Source organism: Narcine bancroftii, chromosome 4, assembly GCF_036971445.1.
Source record: "Narcine bancroftii isolate sNarBan1 chromosome 4, sNarBan1.hap1, whole genome shotgun sequence".
Classification (NCBI taxonomy): domain Eukaryota; kingdom Metazoa; phylum Chordata; class Chondrichthyes; order Torpediniformes; family Narcinidae; genus Narcine; species Narcine bancroftii.
Genome location: NC_091472.1, coordinates 310,416,546 through 310,440,544, shown reverse-complemented (window position 1 = coordinate 310,440,544; position 23,999 = coordinate 310,416,546). Strand labels below are relative to the sequence as shown.

At 37.8% G+C, this 23,999-nt stretch overlaps 1 protein-coding gene across 5 annotated transcripts in view; it reads right to left on the bottom strand.

The window, feature by feature from the left end:
• dnajc10 (DnaJ (Hsp40) homolog, subfamily C, member 10) overlaps positions 1-23,999 on the bottom strand; it is a 163,265-nt gene that overhangs the window by 93,151 nt on the left and 46,115 nt on the right. For 4 of the 5 annotated variants that reach the window (XM_069935898.1, XM_069935899.1, XM_069935897.1 and 1 more), the window contains exons 21-22: positions 22,051-22,173; positions 21,199-21,312 (exon numbers count right to left, since the gene is read on the bottom strand). In XM_069935898.1, the coding sequence (XP_069791999.1) occupies positions 21,199-21,312; positions 22,051-22,173 (237 nt within the window). Of the gene's footprint in view, positions 1-17,529; positions 19,117-21,198; positions 21,313-22,050; positions 22,174-23,999 lie in introns of those variants that run through there. The other variant, XM_069935901.1, reaches the window with a different exon arrangement.

The window sequence follows — 23,999 nt, the reverse complement described above, 5'->3', positions numbered from 1 at the left end:
TTAAGTGCATATGGTATCAAACAAAGCCTTTGGGGCTTAACAATACCACAGATGTCTCTCTGCAAACTGGTGGTTCTGAATCCTTTTCTACTGCTAGCCAAGATGGTCCAGGAAAGCGACAAATTTGGCATCTGCTAAACATAGTGGGAAATTGCTCAGATTTCTGATGTGTTCTGTTCATGTCAGGCAGAACAAATCCAAGCCACCCAAATACTTCCCCATCAGCAATAAGAAGGTGTTACTGAGCACATTGCTTCATAACCATCAATCATCAATCATCAATTTGGCTTTGGCCAGGCCCATTGTACTTCAACCTTGGTCCAAACATGAGGTAAATTCCAGAAAGTCACTACCATCTTTAGGAATACATTTCTCCGCACCTACCTCCAAAGCCCGCAAACATTTTAAAAAAATATGCTGAACATTCACAAAGCACTGTTGGAATTTGGCAAGTATGATGCTGCAGGAATAACAAAGACATGGCTGCAAGAGGACCAGGGCTGGGAAATGAATATTCAAGGGTATACATCTAATTGAAAGGACAGGTGGGCAGAGGGGTTGGGTGGCTCTGTTGGTGAGGAGTGAAATTCAGTCCCTTGCAAGCGGTGACATAGAATCAAGAGATGTAAAGTCAGTATGGAGAGAACTGAGAAATTGTAAGGGCAAGAAGACCCTAATGGGAGTTACCTACAAATAGCCTGGATATAGGGTGCAAGTTAAATCAAGAGTTAAAATTGGCATGTTGCAAAGGTAATACTCCAGTTGTTATGGGGGATTTCAACATGCAGGTAGACTGTAAAAATCAGGTTGGTACTGGAGCCCAAGAGAGTTTGTTGAGTGCCTCCGAGATGGATTCTTAGAGAAGCTTGTATTAGAACCTATCAGGGATTTAGTGTTGTGTAATGAATTGGATTTGATAAGGGAACTTGAGGTAAAGGAACCATTGAGAGGTAATGACCATAATATGATAAGTTTTAATCCACAATTCGAGAGGGAGAATGGAAAATCGGAAGTGTCAATATTACAGTTGAACAAAGGGGTCTATGGAGCCATGAGGGAGGAGCTGGAAAGATGCCTTATCAGGGACGACAGTGGAACCACAATGGCATTTCTGAGTATAATACAGAAGGTACAGGATCAGTTCATTCCAAAGAAGAAGAAAGATTCTAAGGGGAGTAAAGGGTGTCCATGGTTGACAAGGGAAGTCAAGGACAGTGTCAAAATAAAAGAGAAGTATAACACTGCAAAGATGAGTGGGAAGCTAGAGAAATGGGAAACTTTTAAAGAGTAACAGAAGATAACTAAAAAGGCAATGTGAGGAGAAAAGATGAGGTATGAAGGTAAGCTATCCAAGAATATTTAAAAGCTACTTTAGGTATGTGAAGAGGAAAGAAATAGTAAAGATCAAAGACAGATTGAAGATAGAAATGGGTGAAATTATTATGGAGAACAAGGAAATGTCAGAAGAGTTGAACAGATACTTTGGATCTGTCTTCACTGGGGAATTCACAATCTCCCAGATGTAATAGTGGACACAGGATCGAGGGTAATGGAGGAACCAAAGGAAATGGTGTTGGGTAGACTGATGGGACTGAAGGCTGATAAATCCCCAGGGCCTGATGGTCTGCATCCCAGGGTACTTAAGGAGGTGGCTCTAGAAATTGTGGACGCGTTGGTAATTATTTTCCAATGTTCTAGAGGTTAAGGATCAGTTCCTGAGGATTGGAGGGTAGCTCATATTATCCCACTTTTTAAGAAAGGAGGGAGAGAGAAAACAGGGAATTATAAACCAGTTTGCCCGACATCAGTAGTGGGGAAGATGCTGGAGTCAATTATAAAAGATGAAATAGTGGCACATTTGGATAGCAGTAGTAGGATCCAGCCGAGTCAGCATGAATTTACGAAGGGGAAATCATGCTCGACTAATCTGGAATTTTTTTGAGGATGTAGCTATGAAAATGGACAAGGAAGAGCCAGTGGATGTTGTGTACCTGGACTTTCAGAAAGTCTTTGATAAGGTCCCACATAGGATCTTGGTGGGCAAAATTAGAGCACATGGTATTGGGGGTAGGGTACTGACATAGATAGAAAATTGGTTGGAAGACAGGAAACAAAGAGTGGGATTAACAGGTTCCTTTCAGAATGGCAGGCAGTGATGAGCAGGGTACCTCAAGGCTTGGTGCTGGGAGGAACTACAATATACATTAATGATTTAGATGAAGGGATTAAAAGTAACATTAGCAAATTTGCAGATGACTCAAAGCTGGGTAGCAGTGTGAAATGTGAGGTGGATGTTATGAGACTGCAGGGTGACATGGACAGGTTGGATGAGTGGGTACCTGCATAGCAGATGCAGTTTAAGGTGGATAAATGTGAAGAGAACCACTTTGGTGGCAAAAACAGGAAGGCAGATTTCTATCTGAATGGTGTCAAGTTGTGAAAGGGGGAAGTACAACAAGATCTAGGTGTCCTTGTTCATCAGTCACTGAAAATAAGCATACAGGTATAACAGATAATGAAAAAAGCTAATGGCATGTTGGCCTTCATAACAAGGGAGTTGAGTAGAGGAGCAGAGAGGTCTTTCTGCAGTTGTACAGGGCCCTTGTGAGACCACATCTGGAGTATTGGGTGCAGTTTTGGTCTCCCAATTTGAGCAAGGACATTCTTGCTATTGAGGGTAGGTTCACGAGGTTAATTCCTAGGATAACAGGATTGTCATCTGTTGAAAGATTGGAGCAACTGGGCTTGTATACTCTGGAATTTGGAAGGATGAGAGGGGATCTGATTGAAACATATAAGATTATTAAGGGATTGGACATGCTAGAGGGCAGGTAAGATGTTCCCGATGTTGGCAGAGTCTAGAACCAGAGACCACAGTTTAAGAATAAGGGGAAGGCCATTTAGAATGGAGTTGAGGAAAAACACTTTCACCCAGAGAGTTGTGGATCTGTGGAATTCTCTGCCTAGAAGACAGTGGAGGCCAATTCTCTGGATGCTTTCAAGAAAGAGCTGAAGAGAGCTCTTAAAGATAGCAGAGTCAAGATATATGGATGAAGGCAAGAACGAGGTACTGATTGTGGATGATCAGCTATGATCACAGTTGAATGGCGCTGGTGGCTGAAAGGATCAGATGGCCTACTCCTACACCTATTGTTTAACGATTTTCCCAAAAGGAAATAAATCTTTCCAATGCACTCTCCCACTTTGCATTTTCCTTCAGCTGGCTTAGTTTAAAAGGAAAGATCTCCTGCTTATTTCACTAGATCTGAATTTCTCAGGTCCTGTCAAGATTTGTCAAATTCTTTTGTACCATTAACAATGCAATTACATCCACCTTGTAGCACACGTGGCTCACAACTGTAGTCAACAATGTACCTTTGGCTCTCTATTGTTTTATGTGGTTCTATCACAAGTTCCCATTCTTATGATGCAATATGAAATCAACAATCAAACTCAAGACCGGATTTAAATGTCTGACCAAATTGCAGGATAAAGAAGCTCATTGGAAACTACAAAATAGAATTGATAGAAAGTAAAAAGTACATTATTTTAAAGTTGAGAATTAATTCTAAGGTACTTGGGAAAAACTTATTTTACACATGGATGAATGCTCACATTGAAATGCAACAAATTATACTCAAAAGGGAATGAGAGCTACAAAGAGGTTTGAGGAGTTTCTCAACTTGCTGCATTGCTCCATGGCACTTTGAGGACATTGATACCCATTTCCTGCTGGTTCACAGTGACAAATGGAGGAGCCTTTTTAGTAAACTTTCTTTAAATCAGTGTCTTGGTGTTTGATGCTGTGTGGCCATTAACTCTGCTAAGAGAAATCAATTTTCATCCATTGTTTCTCCAGTTGCTCTTTATTGAGTAGGATAATATTCTAGCCCCCTCTATTCACATGCCATATTTCCAATTTAACTGTCTTCTTCCACTCACCCTACCTCCAATACTTTGTATGATGTCCAAAATCTCTTGTAGGAATGAAAATTTGCCTCATATAAATGGAGCTCAACTTATCTTTAAACAAAACCTATGTAACTAAAACTTCAATTTATTTCCCCTCCCCCTCCCCCCCAACCAAGATTAGGGAAATTATGTGTATTTTTTAATTAAAAAAGCCCCCTGCTTTACTCTCTTTACACCTACGACTGTGTGGCTCGATACAACAATAACACCGTCCACAAATTTGCTGACAGGAGGGAGATTGAAAACTTGGCTGAATGGCGCACCAACAACAACCTCATACTCGATGTCAACAAAACCAAGCAGCTGATTTCAGGAAGGTAAAAACCAGAGGTGTACAATCCAGTGATCATTGGGGGATCAGAGGTGGACAGGGTGAGGAAATTTAAGTTCTTGAGAGTCACTAGCTCAGAGGATCTCTCCTGGACCCAACATACTCATGGCATTGTGAAGAAAGCACGTCAGCACCTCTAATAATTTTGTGAACCAGAGACACTGTCTTACTTCTCGTGCACTATTTTTTCTTATAATGTATTAAGATGGTATAAAATGAATGAACAAGTAGCATACTGCCGCAAAGCAACAAATTTCATGACTTGTTCATGACAGCAAATTTTGATTCTTCCTCAGGAGTTTGCGGAGGTTTGGAATGACATCGGAAACCCTCACAAATTTCTACAGATGTGTGGTGGAAAGTGTGCTGACCGGCTGCCTCACATTCTGGTTTGGGGACACCAGTACCCCTGAGTGTAAAGCCCTGCAAAAGGTAGTAGACACAGCCCAGGACATCACAAGCAAAATCCTCCCAACCATCCGAGAAAATCTACAGGGAAGGGTGTAATTGGAGAACAGCGACAATCATCAAGGATCCACACCACCCAGCACACGCTCTGTTCGTGCAGCTGCCACCAGGAAAGAGGTATAGGTGCCACAAGATTCATACCACCAGGTTCAGGAACAGTTGCCACCCCTCCACCATCAGACTCCTCAATGACAAACTCAATCAGGGATCATTTAAGGACTCTTAGTTTTGCACTTTTGTTGATTTTTTTTCTTCTCTGTTTGCAGTTTGTTTACATTTCTTTAAACGTTTATATGTTTAATTTGGTACAGCTTTTTTGACCCTACAAATAAGTAGCAATTCTGCTTCGCCTGCAAGAAAAAGAATCTCGGGGTTGTATGTAATATCATGTCTGTACTCTGACAATAAATCCAAAATCTAATACTGTAGAATGAGACATGGTACAATTGAAACTTAATTTAAGAGTTAGTTGTTCCACAAGACGGAAAATAAAGACAACTATTGAATCACACATCTGGAAAGAAAGCTGTTTACTATGAAGCCCAGGTATGACCATACTGCCATCTGCTGGTACACTGTCCCCGGTCTCACTGTTAAAATGGGAGTTGGTGAATGTGGACATCAGACAGCACCTCAGGATGTAGCAAAAAAAAACATCACGAAGGACTACTTCAGAAATTTTGCCACACTGGTTCACGGGACTAAAACTTTGATCGGGAATTTGTTGATTCATCAGCCAGTGATTTACTTGTCTTTAAGTACAGAATAGAATTTCAGGCAACAGGACAAATTCTGAGAATGTTAACGTTTGTACCAATTTTAGTTCTGACACAAAATATCACGGTGCAGCAGTTGTATTCCTGATTTAGCATTCCTGTTAACAGTTGAATTCTAGATTATTTGGCAGGGTGTTCTGGTTGCAAAGCTTACGCGGTTCAGAGAAAGATAGCAAAATACCTGTAAGTACAACTGGTGGAGTTTGCAATCTTGTGGCCAGCTGTTAAAGAGAACTGCATTAATGTACAAGTAGCACGAGGAAGCACTCATACTGGAAAGAACATTTTTGTAAGGAGGGTGTTTTGAAAATATGGAAGTAGAGGTTACTTGGGTTCAGATGGTATGCCACTCTGAGTATTGGAGGATGAGGAGATGGAGAAACTGCTAATTGTGGAGAGGAATTGGAGACTGCTAACCTTCCCATCAAGGATGTAATGGATAAGATAGGAATTGATGTTTATTTTTCTAGACTGACGATAGGATTTTGGGTGGAGAATCTCTGATGGAATTCTAGTGACAGCTGTGATGCTGGGAAGACTGGCATTTAGAAAAGTCGGAATAGTTTCCACTTTTACTCCAATTAACTTTCAAAGGCAAAAGAAGTATAACCAAAGAAACTACTCACACTAACCATCCAAGACTCTTGTATCCATGAAGAAAACATTTATTTATTTATTTTTGGAAGAAATACTTGACATGCTTTTGTGTAGTTTGTCTGTGTGTTAGGTCTGCACCAAAAACTGGAGAATGCTGATTTGTCAGATTGTAGTTGTACAATCAGATGTCAATAAAGTTGAAAAGTACTTCTGCCTGACAAGGGTTGTGAAAGGGGACAAATCCATCTCATATGCATTTAGGTTTAGATGTAGCTTGAGTCAATGTTAATACAGCTGCATTGCATCAACACTCCAATTAATTATTGTTCTCATGGCCTGGGAACACAACAGGGCAGCTACTTATTTTTGGAGTATTTTACTTTTGATTTTATCAACAATACCAAATTGTCAGCACAGACAAGTAATTAAATGTGTGTCATTAATACGACAAATATAACCCCTATCCTCCAAACAAAATCCCTAATGAAGAAGGAAAAAGGAAAAAGTAAAGAGAAGGAAACAGAAGGAAAAGAGAAAGAAAAAAGAAAAAAATGAGGAGCTCTCTAGATCTGAAATCCAATTCAACAAAGAAGAGGCCTAATTATTTTTATCTAAATTTCAATAAAAGGAAGAAAAATAGAGGGAAGAAAAATAAATAGATGAAGTATCTTATTTATTAAGTATTTAAGGTTCTCATAGCTGCAAAAACGTATTCCTTAAGCTGTAAGTAATTTTCTCCAGGGGAACACAACTAGGCATTTCAATATTCCAAGGGGCTATTTCCATGAATCAGACTTCCAGGTCACTGCAATACATCTCCTGGCCACTGCCAGTGCAATTTTAAGAAACTCTAACTGATATTCGGACAGCCTCACTTCAGGTCTCAAGTGCATAATATTTCCTAAAATAAACAATTCTGAAAATATTTTGACTAAGGTCTCCATAAAAGAACACTCTTCTATTCTGAACCATCAACGGGTCTCCTTGTTGTTGGGCATTTTCAACTGCCAATCTGATTATCAGTTCTCAATCTTGATAGTGCAAACACCTCACCAAAACAGATCGAGGTGGCTGACCGGGCAGTGGTTTTCTTCTAATCGCTCTGTGGGCCCTGTGGTGATATGTAATTACACCACTAGGTCACCAGGGGTCATCCCGGTGACCTTGTCTATAAAGTAGTCCAGAGCTACAGTCTAGCCTTCCAGGTTCATCTTGCAGAGAGACAAGACCTCTTAGTGTACATATTACTTTATTAAATTAATCCCAGTGACCTTGTCTATAAAGCTGTCCAGAGCTACAGTCTAACCTTCCAGATTCGTCTTGCAGAGAGACAAGACCTCTTAGTGTACATATTACTTTATTAAATTAATCCCAATGACCTTGTCTATAAAGTAGTCCAGAGCTACAGTCTAGCCTTCCAGGTTCATCTTGCAGAGAGACAAGACCTCTTAGTGTACATATTACTTTATTAAATTAATCCCAGTGACCTTGTCTATAAAGCTGTCCAGAGCTACAGTCTAGCCTTCCAGGTTCATCTTGCAGAGAGACAAGACCTCTTAGTGTACATATTACTTTATTAAATTAATCCCAGTGACCTTGTCTATAAAGCACTCCAGAGCTACAGTCTAGCCTTCCAGATTCATCTTGCAGAGAGACAAGACCTCTTAGTGTACATATTACTTTATTAAATTAATCCCAGTGACCTTGTCTATAAAGTAGTCCAGAGCTACAGTCTAGCCTTCCAGGTTCGTCTTGCAGAGAGACAAGACCTCTTAGTGTACATATTACTTTATTAAATTAATCCCAGTGACCTTGTCTATAAAGTAGTCCAGAGCTACAGTCTAGCCTTCCAGGTTCATCTTGCAGAGACACAAGACCTCTTAGTGTACATATTACTTTATTAAATTAATCCCAGTGACCTTGTCTATAAAGCTGTCCAGAGCTACAGTCTAGCCTTCCAGGTTCATCTTGCAGAGAGACAAGACCTCTTAGTGTACATATTACTTTATTAAATTAATCCCAGTGACCTTGTCTATAAAGTAGTCCAGAGCTACAGTCTAGCCTTCCAGGTTCATCTTGCAGAGAGACAAGACCTCTTAGTGTACATATTACTTTATTAAATTAATCCCAGTGACCTTGTCTATAAAGTAGTCCAGAGCTACAGTCTAGCCTTCCAGGTTCGTCTTGCAGAGAGACAAGACCTCTTAGTGTACATATTACTTTATTAAATTAATCCCAGTGACCTTGTCTATAAAGTAGTCCAGAGCTACAGTCTAGCCTTCCGGGTTCATCTTGCAGAGAGACAAGACCTCTTAGTGCACATATTAGTTTATTAAATTAATCCCAGTGACCTTGTCTATAAAGCTGTCCAGAGCTACAGTCTAGCCTTCCAGGTTCATCTTGCAGAGAGACAAGACCTCTTAGTGTACATATTACTTTATTAAATTAATCCCAGTGACCTTGTCTATAAAGTAGTCCAGAGCTACAGTCTAGCCTTCCAGGTTCATCTTGCAGAGAGACAAGACCTCTTAGTGTACATATTACTTTATTAAATTAATCCCAGTGACCTTGTCTATAAAGTAGTCCAGAGCTACAGTCTAGCCTTCCAGGTTCATCTTGCAGAGAGACAAGACCTCTTAGTGCACATATTAGTTTATTAAATTGTACTGACAATAACCACACCAGCAGTTCAAGTATAAGACAGCTTTAATAAACTAATATGTTCACTAAGAGGTCTTGTCTCTCTGCAAGACGAACCTGGAAGGCTAGACTGCAGCTCTGGACTGCTTTATAAAAAAGGTCACTGGGATTAATTTAATAAAGTAATATGTACACTAAGAGGTCTTGTCTCTCTGCAAGACGAACCTGGAAGGCTAGACTGCAGCTCTGGACTGCTTTATAAAAAAGGTCACCGGGATGACCCCTGGTGACCGAGTGGTGTAATTACATATCACCACAGGGCCTCCTTGTTGTTGGGCATTTTCAACTGCCAATCTGATTATCAGTTCTCCATCTTGATAGTGCAAACACCTCACCAAACAGATCGAGGTGGCTGATCGGCAGTGGTTTTCTTCTAATCGCTCTGTGGGCCCTATCCAATTCCAACCCGTCTGAAAACATATCTGATCCTAAAATCTCTGGAAACCGCTTTTGAAAAAAATTTACTGGTTCAGAGCCTTCAAAATCTTCCTGAAGTCCCATTATCTTCACATTTTTCCTCTGGCTCTGATTCTCCAAAGAATCAATTTTCTTCAATAAATCATTTTTTTTCTCTATTCTCCATCCAGTGAAAGAATCATCAAAGATATTCAACTTCTGTTGACATTGATCTGTATCACAATCCTCCATCTTATCTTCTATCTTATTAACCTTCCCTTGTACTTTATCCACTACTTTAGCATATTTTGCTACATCAGTTTAACAATCTTCCATAACATAAGAAAGCAGCACAGATTTAAAATCCAAAGAAATCTGTTGAGACATTGCTTGAAATTGTTGTTCAAAATAATCTTTACGTTTAGCTCTAGGCTGACCATGAGCTGCAAACATTTCTTCTTCAGCTTCTTCTTCCTCACTAAATTCCAGTTCTTCCTCTGAGCGTCCAGCTCCAACTGCTTCTGTAGCTCCTGCTCCCAATTCTTCAGCCTCCACCATAGTTACTCTTTTATTCCAACCCCCCCCCCCACAGGCTTTAGGTCGATCCTCTAATGACCTAGACTCACAGGGTCGGCGAGCACCAGCCCCCCCCCCCCCCATGGGAAGAAAAATAGTGCACACATGCACTACTTCTTCAGCTTCAGTGGAAGAACGTCACTTGACGTCAGCACCATCTTGCCTGGAGATCTGTGGTGCTGGCATCACTCTTGGAGTCGCTGGTTGTCGTCACTGGGGGCAAGAAGTGTTACTTAAATCCCTCTGATCCAGCTCTGAGGTAGGCCTCACTTCTTCCAAACTTACCAATTGTTTTAAAATTGGTTTCTTTGTCATTTGAGCTCTAGTTTTTTTCATAATTATTTCTGCTTCTTATTATAATGCTTACTTAAAACTTCTATATTATAAGAAGGGTATTTCAAAATGGGCTTTTCTTTAATCTGTCGGGAGAGATGTCCACCCACGTCTCTCATCTATGCCATCGTGCCACACCCATTTAACGTGAATGGGCTCAATAATCCAATTAAAAGAAAAGAATGTTAGCTTTTATTTAAAAAAATAAAGGTTGATATGGCATTTTTGCAAGACTCATTTCAATGAAAAAGAACATCAACATTAAAAAGAGATTGGGTGGGTCAAGTGTTTGCTTCTTTTAATTCTAAAGCTAGAGGCGTTGTGATTTTGGTTAATAAAAATATAATTCATTTCTGAATCTGTATATGAATTAGTAGGAAGAGTTTTGGTAGTAAATTGTAAAATTTATTCAGATTCTTGGATACTTGTGAATATTTATGCACCAAATGTTGATGATGAAATGTTTATTCAACATGTTTTTCTTAATTTGATACATTCCTATGATCAAATTATGATTGGGGGTGATTTTAATTGTTGTTTAGATCCTTTAGTAGAGAAATCTGGTAAAGCAGTACCTAGAACAAAGATGGCTAAAAAATTGATATCTTTAATGAAAGAAGTGAATTTGATTGATGCATGGAGGAGATTAAACCCGAAAGAGAGGGATTATTCATTTTATTCGGCTCAATATCATACTTATTCTAGAATTGATTTTTTTTCTGTTACCGGCTCAGTTATTAGATAATGTGGTATTGGTTGAATACACGTTTAGAATTTTGTCAGATCATTCACTTGTTTTAAAGATTTGAATACAGTAGTTAGGAAGATTTTATGGAAGGGTAAAATGACAAGAGTACCTATTCAGAAATTATCATGGAAATATGAACTAAGAGGTTTACAGCTTTCAAAATTATTATTAAGCTGCTCAGTTAAAATTTATTAACAGAATGTTTGACTCTGATGGTTTGTTGACTTGGGTAGATATAGAATTACATAGAATCAATGAAATTTGTTTATAAATGGAATACTAAATTGCTATGCCCATACAAGGTGCCAATATTATCTTATTTGATAGAAATATGGGATAAGATAAATAAAGAAATTGGTACTCAAGGTCAAATATCTAGATATACTCCTCTATCAGAATAAACTTTTTCCTTTTATGGTTAATAATCATCTTCTTAAAATTTGGGATCAGAAAGGCATTAAGACAGTAAACAATTGTTCTGAATTAAATCAATACCTTTCATTTGAATGAATGAAAGAAAGATATCAAATACCAACCCATTCACTTTTTTGTTATTAAATTGTTTTTTGAATCTTTTGGAAAAAATTTGGAACTTCCAAATGAGTCAAAATTTGAAATGATAATTTGGGAAGGTGGAAAGAAAGGATTTATATCTGAAATGTATAAATTATTGCAACAGAAAATGTCTAAAATAAATTTACAGAAGTCAAAATTAAAATGGGAAAAGGATTGAGATGAATTTAATATAGATAATTGGAAAACTATCTGTAAAGATAGCATGACAAAGATTATTAATGTTTCATATAGACTTATACATTATAATTTTATACATCAATTATATTTATCCCCAGAATGTTCAAAAATATATTTGATTTGTTCTGATTTATGTTTTCGATGTAATATGGTTATGTGAAAAAGTTAAACCTTTTTAGTCTCAGGTTAAGGAATTTCTACAAGATATTTTGAAAATTAAGTTTTCTTTGGATCCAAAAGTCATCTTAATTGGTGATATCAGTACAATTTACAGTTTTTGCATGAGTGCAGGAAGAAAAGATTAAAACGAAGGTATAAACTTTGCCATGGGAAAGTCGCAGTGAGGAGAAAGAGGGAAATAAATGGCAATAAACAGCATAGCAGACAATTTTTAAATAGTGCGGGAAAATTGGTAGCGCTATAGCGCACAATTTATAAAGATCATGGGAAAAAAAAGCAATGGCAGACCTGACTTCCCAGAATCCCACATGGCAGAGAAACCCCTCCTCTATGAATGTTCCATGTATGCAACTGGGCATACAGCCCTTTCTCTGCCACATGGAATTCAGGGAGTGAAAGTCTGCAATCGCTTTTCCCCCACAGTATTTATAAATTGTACTCGATAGCACCACCAATTTTCCCACTCAATTAAAAAATTGTCCACTATTACTATTTATTGCTTGCACTTTCCCATAAAATATATAGGTCGGTGCAACAACAACAGGGGCTGAAGGCCTCATACTGTGCTGTACAAAAAGCTTAATTATGTTATAATTATGCATGATTAACTTTGTTCAAATTATAAGATCATAATACATCAATCAAGATTTAGGGCAGGTCCACCATCACTCGATGTGACATGACGTTACTGGTAGAAGATAGAACAGTCCTCACCCTGGGGATGGCTCCTTGCAAGTGTCCCAGTTAGGAGTGGTCAAGTGTGAAAAACCAAACCCCGCATTCCTATCCCAGAACACTGAACAGCCAATTTAGTGGGATGCAAGTGTGAAAGGGGCTTAAAACAGATCAGAAAAATTAGGATTTATGTGTTTTTTGCTTGATAGGATATAGCTGATGCAAAAAATTATATTGCAGCAGTCTATATCTTACATTAATTGTGTGGGTCATACAGTCGTAGCATAAGTTCGACCAGGTCTTATTATCAACACTGTCATGAAATTCACCAAGACAAATGGTAACTTAAATAAAAGTTGCTTTTAATTCTTTTTAAAACATAAAAACAGGATTAAACTTTAACTTACTATTAATTTAACGTTACTTAACCCCTCCCTTCTAATTCTAAGCATGTGTGTAAGTAATGTGTATATGCTCAGGGAAGTTCTTTGATTCAGAGTCCAATCTCACTTCTCCAAGTTCACCAGTATCAGGCAATTCTCAAACTGTGCACAGAATTTAACATTTATGTATTTTCATCAGGCTTTAGTGCCGAAAGGTAAATGGTTACCACTCAGGAAGGTTCTTTTTGTTGGTTGTTGGACACACACAAAATGATTTCCTCCAATCAGTCACTTCAGTATCTTGCCGATGAAACTTGCCCCATCATGGGTTTTCAAATGATAACCTCTTCTTCCAGGTCATCACAGAGTTCCTCTTGTTTACCTTATTTCAGGAGAAACATTCTACCCAGCTATTTCCTCCTGTAAGGACTACAAGAGTTTTGAACAGGCTGAACTCAGAACTCACAACCCGTCTTCAAAATGGGGTCTTAACAAGCTGCCAACTTGCCATGTTGCAGCCTCCAAAAGCATCTGCAGAATGATTGAACTGAATTCTCTCTCTCTCTGTTTACAAAACCACATGACCCCTCTTAGAACAGAAAACTGCAACCAGACAGATTGCTAGCACTGGAATCAGTTTCTGCCTGGGCATCTGTTGCTTTAAAGACAATAGTCCATTTACTCCACAACATCAGTCCAATTAACACCTACTTGTGAAGTTTCCATAAACATTTTTCAAAGTTTCTGTAAAGTCACTGTGGACATAATCTGTCTTTCAGCAAAGCTCTTGCATTTTAAATGAGATGTGAAGTGTAAGCTTGTGAAGTGACCTACACTAAACCTTCCACAATCTATCTCTTTTAAAGACATATTAATATATAATATAATATATAATATACCCTATATCAATACTAATATTCAAGTCCGATTCCCATCTTTTTTTTGATCTTTGTAACTCCTGTTTCAGAGTATCCAATTGGATTAAAGAGTACATAACTGATATGAACTTCATGGTGGTCCCCTTTCAAATTAGAATCTCCATTTCACTGCCCTCTGGTAATGTCATAGTTGGACCTAATTCTTCTCCAAGAAAACAGAACGGGTTTCTCGTATAATCAATGTGATTGAAACAGAGATCAATAGGATCTTTATAAACCATTAGTAATTAATGAGGCTTTTAAATAATTTTATACAAAATTACATAAATCAGAATCACAAGGAGATGTGAATAAATTAGATGATTATGTGTCACAATTAGATTTTTCCCAAATTTAGATTTAACTGAGCAGAATGAATTAAATGCACCCTTTACACAATTTGAAATAGAGGAAGCATTTAACCTATTACATGTTAATAGATCTTAAGGCGAAGTTGGTTTCCTACAAGAATTTTACTAAGAATTTAAAGATATGCTAATGCCTCTTTTTATAGAGTAACCGAACCAAGCGATGGAATTACATACTTTGCCGGAATCCTTCTCAACAGCAATAATAACTGGAATTCTTTAGCGATCCATTGAATCCGTCATCATACAGACCAATATCTTTGTTAAATGTGGATTATAAAATATTAGCTAAGGCTCTGGCAAACAGATTTAATAAATTTCTGCCTAAATTGATAAACAAGGACCAAACAGGATTTATGAAGAAAAGACAATCAGCAGATAACATAAGACTTCTTAGCCTAATCCATTTGGCCCAGAAAAGAGGTGAACACAGTGTGGCAGTTGCCTTGGATGCAGAAAAGGCCTTTGATAGGTTGGAATGGGACTTTTTATTTAAAGTACTGGAGAAATTTGGACTAGGCCAAAAATTCATAAATTTGATTCGAGCTCTTTATAATGAGCCAAAGGCTAAGGTAGTGATCAATGACAATATCTTCAATATTCCCACTATCTAGGTCTAGTAGACAAGGATATCCACTGTCACCAGCCCTCTTTGTACTGGCCATAGAACACTTGGCTGAAGTATTCGTCAGGACCCAAATATTAAAGGGTTCAGAGTGGACCACGATGAGCACAAAATTAATTTTTTTGCAGACAAAATATTAATATATCTGACAGAACCGGTAATTTCTCTACAAAGACTGCACTTGCAATTGAAAGATTATAGGAAAGTTTTGAGATACATGAAAAAATTTGATTAAAAGTGAAATAAAAGCTTTAACAAATGGAGACAACACAGATTACAAAAGAAATACACAATTTAGATGGCCAGCAAATGGGATCAAATATTTGGGGATTAGAGTAGAAAATCATCTTAAAAAATTATACAAGTTGAATTATATCCCCTTGCTTAGGAAAATTGAAGAGGAATTAAATAAATGCATCACTCTCCTGATAACATTGATCGGTAGAGTGAATTGCATTAAAATGAATATATTCCCACATCTACAGTACCTCTTCCAGATCCTCCCGACACCACTACCATAGAAATTATTTCAAAATTTGAATAAACTAATTAGGAAATTTTTATGGAAAGGTAAGTTAGCTAGAATCTCCATGGAAAAATTAACTTTGAAATCCGATAAGGGAGGATTACAACTTCCTGTAGCGGTGTGAGCAGTGAGAGACACAACCACCACGTTGAGGGTCATTAACAACTGTTTTTATTCCAATTCAGCACACCCCTTTCAGGGCAGCACGAGCTCAGTCACCTGGTGCCTTGTGAAGTCATAATCGCTGCCCAGGGCGGGCGCTGGAAGGGAGGCTGGAGTCAGAGAGAAACCTCTGACAATGCCATTTCCCCACGGCTGCCACGCCAAGTGGCGATACTAGCGGGGCCGGTTCGCCAAGAGGACGTGGGCCGCCACATTTCCAACTTTAAATATTGTTATTGGGCGGCCCAGATGAAATTCATCACTTTCTTCTTTGACAGAAGAGACAAGCCTTCATGGGTAGAAACTGAACTGCACAAAGTCCGGGAAAGAGTGGCAGAAGATTTTATATATATAAATGGGCTGTTAATTTGATTATAACTGGAGAAGAAACACTAATACTAAAACACATTTTGAGTATCTGGTATAAAGTGAATAATTTAATTGGTACAAGAAAAAAAAATTACTCCAAAAATGCCCTTGTTTCAGAATAGACTAATTCCTCGAACTATGGGTAATTTAATTCTACATAGTTCCATAAAGGAAATATTTATTAAAAATACAATATTTATAACAATACAATCTTGTATTACTTTCAATTCAGAGCTTTTACAGTGCAGCTGCATTGAATCATCAGGAAGAATTGCCACAGCTCAGGCAACCTATCAATCACCAAAGGTGGAGAAGGTCTGGTGATTTTCATGTTGTATTCATTCTTAGGACATGAGCATAATTTAATTCTTGTCCCCAAGTGACCTTAAGCTGTGGGATTGTAATGGTACTGTATAGACTGATGACAACCACACTGGTTTGGGTCCAAGAGTACAGGGAAAGCCTGACATCAGGGAGAGACAGGGGACTATGCTGGAATCAAGACAATTACTGAACTATGACCGGAGTAATGGTCATGTCAAATTTCCATGGGGAAGTTTTTTTTTTAAATCTAAATTTGATTTGTCTGTTTTTGAAGTTTTAACCACAATGTTAAATTGTCATAATTAATCTAGTTGTTTTCTGTAAATTTTGGAATAAAACAGCACTGCACCATGGTACATTTTGTGAGTTGCCCAAATGGCTTTTCACGGCACCTTTGTGCATGACAAACAATTCAATGTGCAACGAAATTATATCCATGTACCTGATAGCGAGTAGATATCATTGGGGAAATGCTTGTAGCAAGCGCATTGTGACGTCATGACATCTCTCGGAACCTCACGAGCCGGTTCGATTAAGCCTCCAGTGAGCCGCTATAATATCAAAGTAATGAGGCAAAGGTCTTCTCCGTAGGATGGTGTTCCAGCTACTAGGTAATTGATAACACTGCGGCTCAAATAAAAATTGAAGAACAGGCACTGATGACTTCATCCACTTTCACCCCCTTTACAAAACCAAATCAGGAACTGGAGCTTGAATAGCTTCCATATTCAAACTCAATTTCCCTGCTAAGGAAGATTTTCTGGCAAAGGATTAAAAAGAAACATTGTACAAAGGAAACAAGGTAGAAACAAGTCTTTGGTTGCTTGTACTAACTAGTTAACTTTTGCACGCCACTCAATGTTCACTTCGACTCAAAAAATATTCAAAATGTTAAATATTTTGAGGAGAGAACATCAGGCAGTTGATACTATAGCTCGGTTTCCTGCGTCTAAAAGTCAACTTCTAGATCTTTTGTCAATGAAACAGTGGAGAGATTGATGACTATACTATTGTTTAAAAAAATATTTTGTTTCGTATGGGATCTATTAGGCATAAGACCATTGTCATCAAAAATCTTTAATGTTGAAATCTCCAAGGGTCCTACATATTAGCTACTTGTGGTAAATCACCGATACACGGTGATGAGCTGCTATCAACTGGACGCACCTCCCAAGAACAATCCTACCCCTTCCCTTTTGCTCTGATCTGTTTGATAGGGTTCTAGTCTTTAGCTATTAAAAGCCTGATTGTTTCACTACTCGGCCTTTTGTGATTAATTGATGGTACATTGATACTTTATGGGCTTTAGGCAGTACATTTACCCACCATGCTAAAAGAAGAATCAATATGCAAGAACCATATTCTAATTTTATTAAGTTGTAACAATTGTAGAAACCATTGCACTGAAATTCTATGAAAATGTAAACAGGTATACTATCTGCTTCTAGAAAGAATAAATGTAAATAAATGGTATATTTATTTTCCTTCAATACCACAGAAACTCTCAGACCAATCTGCAGGAACTGAACAGCTCAAATTTCAGATTTTTGTGATGAAATCTGGTTTGACCCAACCCTGCACCAGAAGTGAATTAAGGCATGTGTGCAACATTCAGTTTGAATAAAAGAAATATGCTCTTCACTTAAACTAAAAAAAAGACACAGGCAGTAAGAGAGACTACTTTGAAAACCTAAAAATGTAAATCACAAAATTGATAAAAGTTAATTTCATAGTTTTTGTCCAATACAAAATGTATTCTGGAAGTGTGGCTGCAATATGTCAAAATAAACAGGCCAGTTTGCTTTGAGAATTGGGTGTGTAAAAAGCAACAAATTTTGCAAGACTGACTCCCTGCAAGCCATCTTACATATACACTTGCATATGATTCAAGCTACCACGTAAACCAAGAGCATTTCATAGTTAGGAATTCTCCTGCACAGCAAGAAGTAAAAGTTCCAGCTTTTCTTCTCCATTACACAACTGAGAACCATGTCACTACATCCAGTAAAAATGCTATTCAAAAATCTCTTCATTGTACAGTACTATGCATCAGCAGATGGATCAGATGTAAAAATTGAACTAGGTTAAATAGAATATACAGATAATGCATTATTACTGAAAATACTTGCAACTTATTGTAAATGTCAGTTTCTTATTTATAAGGAGTGTTTACTCTGGCTTCCAAGCAAAATTTGTTTCACCAACATTAAATAGTTGTACATCATTCAACGAAGCCTACAGAATACAAAAGAATTGGTACGAATGTAATTGGGTTTCGCCTGAACCAACAAAGTTACCGAAACAGCACAGCAAAAGTTGAAAAATTATGTATTCCTGATAAGATAGGTACACATGTTGGACATCCTAGGTCACTTATTTTTGTAAGCCAGACCTCAAATGATTTTTAAGAATTTATCCACAAATCATTTTCCTTTGCATGCAAAGCAGTTCTTCTCAGATCATTTACATCAGTGCATAATATCACCAGTGATCCCTTTAACTTGCCACACTAACAAACCAAATAACAGTAGACAGCTGGTGGAAAAGTGTTCCAATTTCCCAATTCACCAGTCACCTAATGGATTCATACTATTCGTTAATAAACTAAATATGCAAAATAATCCAGAAATATAAAAACAAGGGCTGCTAAGTTGCCAAATACCATCATACACAAAATCTTCATAACAAAATGTGCCAAAACGTGAGGTAAAGGAATCCTTCAGTAACTTGTCAAAATTTTTTTTTTTTTTTCGTGCACATCATTCTGCTGCAGTTCATTTCATTTCTGGGTGGATAACCTAGTTTGTAGACCAAGTTTCCTCAAGTATTCCTTGACCATAACAGAATACAGTTTGTGGATTCCATTATTTGCTGATGTTATTGCAGAGCGTCATTATAACTTCTGGAGAGAAGTATGCATCATTTTTATAGTTCATCCTGAAAAAGTAAAATAATTCTCACCAATACAAGGGATATAACATTTAATAACTAAACATTAATGGATCAAATTGCAATAAAAAAAAATAGAGTCTATACTCTTCAGACACACATGTTAGATACCATACAAGACAAAGAATCATTAAGGCACATAAAGGTTTACCGTTTGTCAATGACAAACTGGGTGTTCCTTACAACTGAAATGAAGAAAATCTATTGAAATCATGCAGTTTTAGAAATGCCTCAATCAAAATTGTTACACGATCTGACTTTTCTGTCTTGTGTTCTGGACAATCTCCAGACACCTGCACTAACTAAATGATGTACAAGCAAGCCATCATCTCCAAGTTATACAGTACAAAATTTGTTTACATTCAGATTAAACTTCTGGACATTTCTAACAACAGTCTGGAAGCAGTAGTGCAAGGATTACAGGAATTCAAAGAATATTCTCACCATTATTTATCAAAGTATGGGCACCGAAAGACATTTTCCTCACAATTGCATTAAGACCAGACCTGAACTTACATAAATGAGGTAACAAATGTCTGGTCAGTCCACCTTACAGAAAGTGTTTCCTCATTCCTGAGGGAACTGAATAGCAGCAGAAATTCTTGCTTTGTCAATTTAAACTGATTTATCACTCTTTCTTAATATTCACATATATTCAAAATCAGTGCAAAAAGATGACAAAATTAATTTGTTCTCCATCAGAACTTGCTGGTTAATCTTCCTTGTAAACAAGAATGTAATGGTTCTGAAGAACATCAACTCACTTTCTCTTTCAACTGGTGATGCATGACTTAAGTATTTCCAGTCATTTCTGATTTCACAAATCCCAGCATGTGCAATATGTTGCTTTGAGTTAAATGATCCAAAGTGAATACTGCTGGATAATAAACAATCCTACATCCCTCACTCAGGAAATACAATAACTTGGGGAAAAAACATGATCGTCTATATTTAATAGAACTTTCTGTAAGAAATCAGTCAACAGGAATTCAAAGAATATTCTCACCAATATTTATCAAAGTATGGGCACCGAAAGACATTTTCCTCACAATTGCATTAAGACCAGACCTGAACTTACATAAATGTAAGTGAGAAGAAGTATTAAACAATCATTTTCAAATTGGATAATTCACCAACATACAAGATTCCACACTTTGTTTTACAGGAACAACCTTGTTAAAGCTACTCACTAAATACACTTATAGTTACAAGTTGCATTCTTTGCACATCCCAATATAAAACAGGTATCCAATAATAAATAAAATCTATAGCTGCTTTCAGGTGGAATCGCCTGGAGAATGAGGCTCCGGAGCAGGCTGCAAGTGTCTGCAAAGGGACGCTCAGGGGGCAACGATGAAGGAGGTGATCTGCCACCTGAAAGGTCTGAAGCAGGGAGAGGGGCCACAGAGCAAATGCCGGCTGGGGAGGCCGGCAGGGGAGTACGAGGTTGGGGTGGCCATCCCTGAGAATTCTGACTTATTGAAAGCTCTCACTTTTTAAATTTAACGGGATTTTGTGTGTGTGTGTAAGCCACATAGTCCCCCACCTGCTGCCTCAGCTCCTTAGTACCCCACCGGGGGTCTGTCAGGCAGTGGGGAGGGTAGCTCTCACCATCGGGGAGGGTGGCTGTCAGCGGGTTGCCAGCTGACTGTCAACAGCCTGCCCACTACTAGGCACCTGAAAGCTGCTAGCAGCTTTGCCTGAGCTGCTTTCAGGTGCAACGGGGGATTCTTGGAGCAGGATATTATATCTATAGGAGAAGGGTTAGGGAGGTAAGCTTCCTGGCCGTGTTCTCCACTTTCAGGTGGCCACCCGACAGCCGCATAGGAGTACAATAGGCTGTTTTACAGTCGAGTATTGTGGCCACCTGAAAGTGGCTTATAACAGAAATGACCAATTTAGATGAGAAGAAATATTAAACAATCATTTTCAAATCGGATAATTCACCAACATTTGGTCAGGTTTCATTTCACTTTCAAAAAGTTACAAGAAACTTCAGGCCTTAGCAATGTCTGTAGTTCTTCCAGTTTTTTGTAAACTTTATTTGATGCAAGAAAATGCCATAATTACCTTTTTAGTTGAGAACATGCCCATCTTTGGTTGTAGCTCCTCTAATCTTTTGTTCAGTAGCTCAGATATCACTCTAGTGTCCCTGCTGTTTATGTATTCACCTGCAGCACTTTTCTGCAAGGAAAATAAAAACATTGCATTCTTTGCTAAACCAAAGTGTATCTGGAAAAAATGTGGGCAGAACATAGATAACCATATTTATACATTTGTATTTTGTATTTGTAAGAGCAAGGGCAGATTACACAACTTCCAACAACAAAAGTTCCCAAATTCAACAAAACATGCAAACCAAGTTTAAAAGAAAATAGAATGGAACCTGCTGCCTACCCCTTTGATCAAACAACTCTTGGTCTAGATCTATACATTTTTAAATTATGTATTAGTGTAAAGTAATTCAGGTTCATTGTAAGCCATTTTGCAGCAACTTGTTTGCTGCTTCGACAACAAAACTTAAGTCGATTCATCTACTTCACACCTCCATTTATTTTTGCAAGCATGGTAATCACTTGTCTGGATCAGAAAGATGAAAAAAAATATGGCCAGTGTTATTTTCGCGTGGAGTAAATTAATAGACTTAAAAATCCCAAATGTTACTTTTTTCCAGTTTCTGCATTCTATTAATTCAATCTATTTTCCATTTTTTGTATTTAATTTTACTAATTTGCCTCTTTTACTACTTGCTGGTTAAGGAGGATATATGGTTGGTTTCAACCTCTGTTGCCCAGCTGCCTTATTGCCCTTGTTTCTATGTTATCAACCTGGGTTTCTAAGCAAAAGCCTCCTTCATCTGAAGAAATTCGTAATGGCTGTCATATGATGCCCCAGACAACAAACTTCAGCCCACTTATATACCTTCTTTTCTCCTTGAAAAGGATAGAATTTAACTGTAGGGTATGCTCTGATACCAGCAGTTTGACAAGTATGTGGATTATTCTGACAGTCCATCTTTCCTGCTTTCACTTTGCCTTTGAATGACTGAAAGAAAATTATATTTATGTGAATTGAACAATCATTTGCTTGCTTTCTATTAATAACAAGTTTGCCACATGATTAGCAAATGTCAGATAAAACATCCAAAGGGAAATGGACTTGACCTTTTTGAAAATGCTTTTAATGTTTTGCTAAAAGTTAACAGAACGAGAAAATATAAGGATCATGAATAACATCCTCTGTACACTATTTCAATGCAGTCAAAGTATAGACACAATGAACACGCTTCAATAAGAGATTGAGGACTTGATTGCTGTTTAGGAAATATGAGATTCATTCCCAGTAGCAATCTGTGGACAGGCCTGCTCACATTCACAAAATACCTCAATTGCAAGAGGAAAAAGTTGAATTGAATCAACTGAAAACAAATATTCTAATTTAATGTAGCTGTGAGGAAATTAATTGATCATAAAGAGCTCCATTCACCCACAAGCTTTAAAAAAAAAATCACTACAACTTAATAACTTAGTTATATTTGTAAAATGCTGATTGCAGTGATTTGTACTATATCACCAGTAGGGGTTTACAAATTGGATTGTAATAAGTTTAACCTGCCAATTTGGTGTACAGGCCAATTTGCGGGTAGGCAAACCACTTTGGAGGTTGATTGACGATCCGTGTACACACACAGTGTAGCTGCTGCTGTTCAATTTGTAAGCGATCAATGGCTACCTGGGTAGAAAATGACGTCAACACTTGCATACGAGGGCCATCTTCCTGGAACGCCGGAATGTGGGAGATATGGGTAAGAAGGAAAGCCATTGCTCCTACCCCAACTCTGGTCCTTGGTGGCCCAACAACATTCCTCCTCTCACCCCAACCACTTACCTTTTGGAGGCCAACACAGGGAACAGGGGACTTCTTGTGGGGCCTCCAGCGACACGGTGAGTGCGTGACATGTCACTCACCACATCACCGAAGGGACAGGAGCGCCCTTAAATTACCTAGTTGCCATTTGACCAGGCAATTTAGGGTCCAGTGTGTAAGGGGCTACATGGGCCTACCACACAGGTAGGATACACAGGTCCTGAGCAACCCTAGTCTGTAAACCCCTACTGTTATTGGTAATTGTAGAAGCCGATTTAAGCAATAACCAGTTCTTGAATGAAATGATAATTGCTGAAATGACTACACCCTTCTTTGGAAGGGTAATGTTTGATTTTAAACATGCACGAGGAGAACATTTCTGTATAAAACTACATGCAGATGACCTTTTTAGTTTGACAAGGAACAAACAACAAACTGTAACCAGCTTGCCTTGACAATTCTATGATCACCTACATCAGGTTCTTTTGCATGAAATAACAGCTAAATTTTCAGGAAACCAAATTTATATTTTGGATTGCAGAATGTCTTAAACTGGACAATTTCAGCAAGATAATTTACACATTACAATTTCCTTACAATTAATCAAAACTTCGATCATTTCAAATCTGATGTTATCAGATTGACCAGAACATTTTAGTTAGAGTTATATTTCAAAAATAAACAGCTGGCAGGAACCATTTCAGAATTTGTAAAATTTTGAGAGATGTATCCATTAACTCTTTGACCTGTTCTTTCAAATCCTCACATGTAGATCATGAGGTCCTTGGGTTTTATTGGTTTTTACTTTCACCGATTCTCAAGAATTGTTTTTATATTAGTAATTTTCAGTTTCTTCTTCTTCTTGCTTGGATCTTGACTAAAGTATTTATGCTTTAGTCATGAAGGTGACATGATTTTTAATTTCTCCAGCATTTCTTTGCTCCCTATTATAAATTCTCTTACCTCAGCTGTAAGGAACTATATTTGCCCTCAATAGTTTCTCT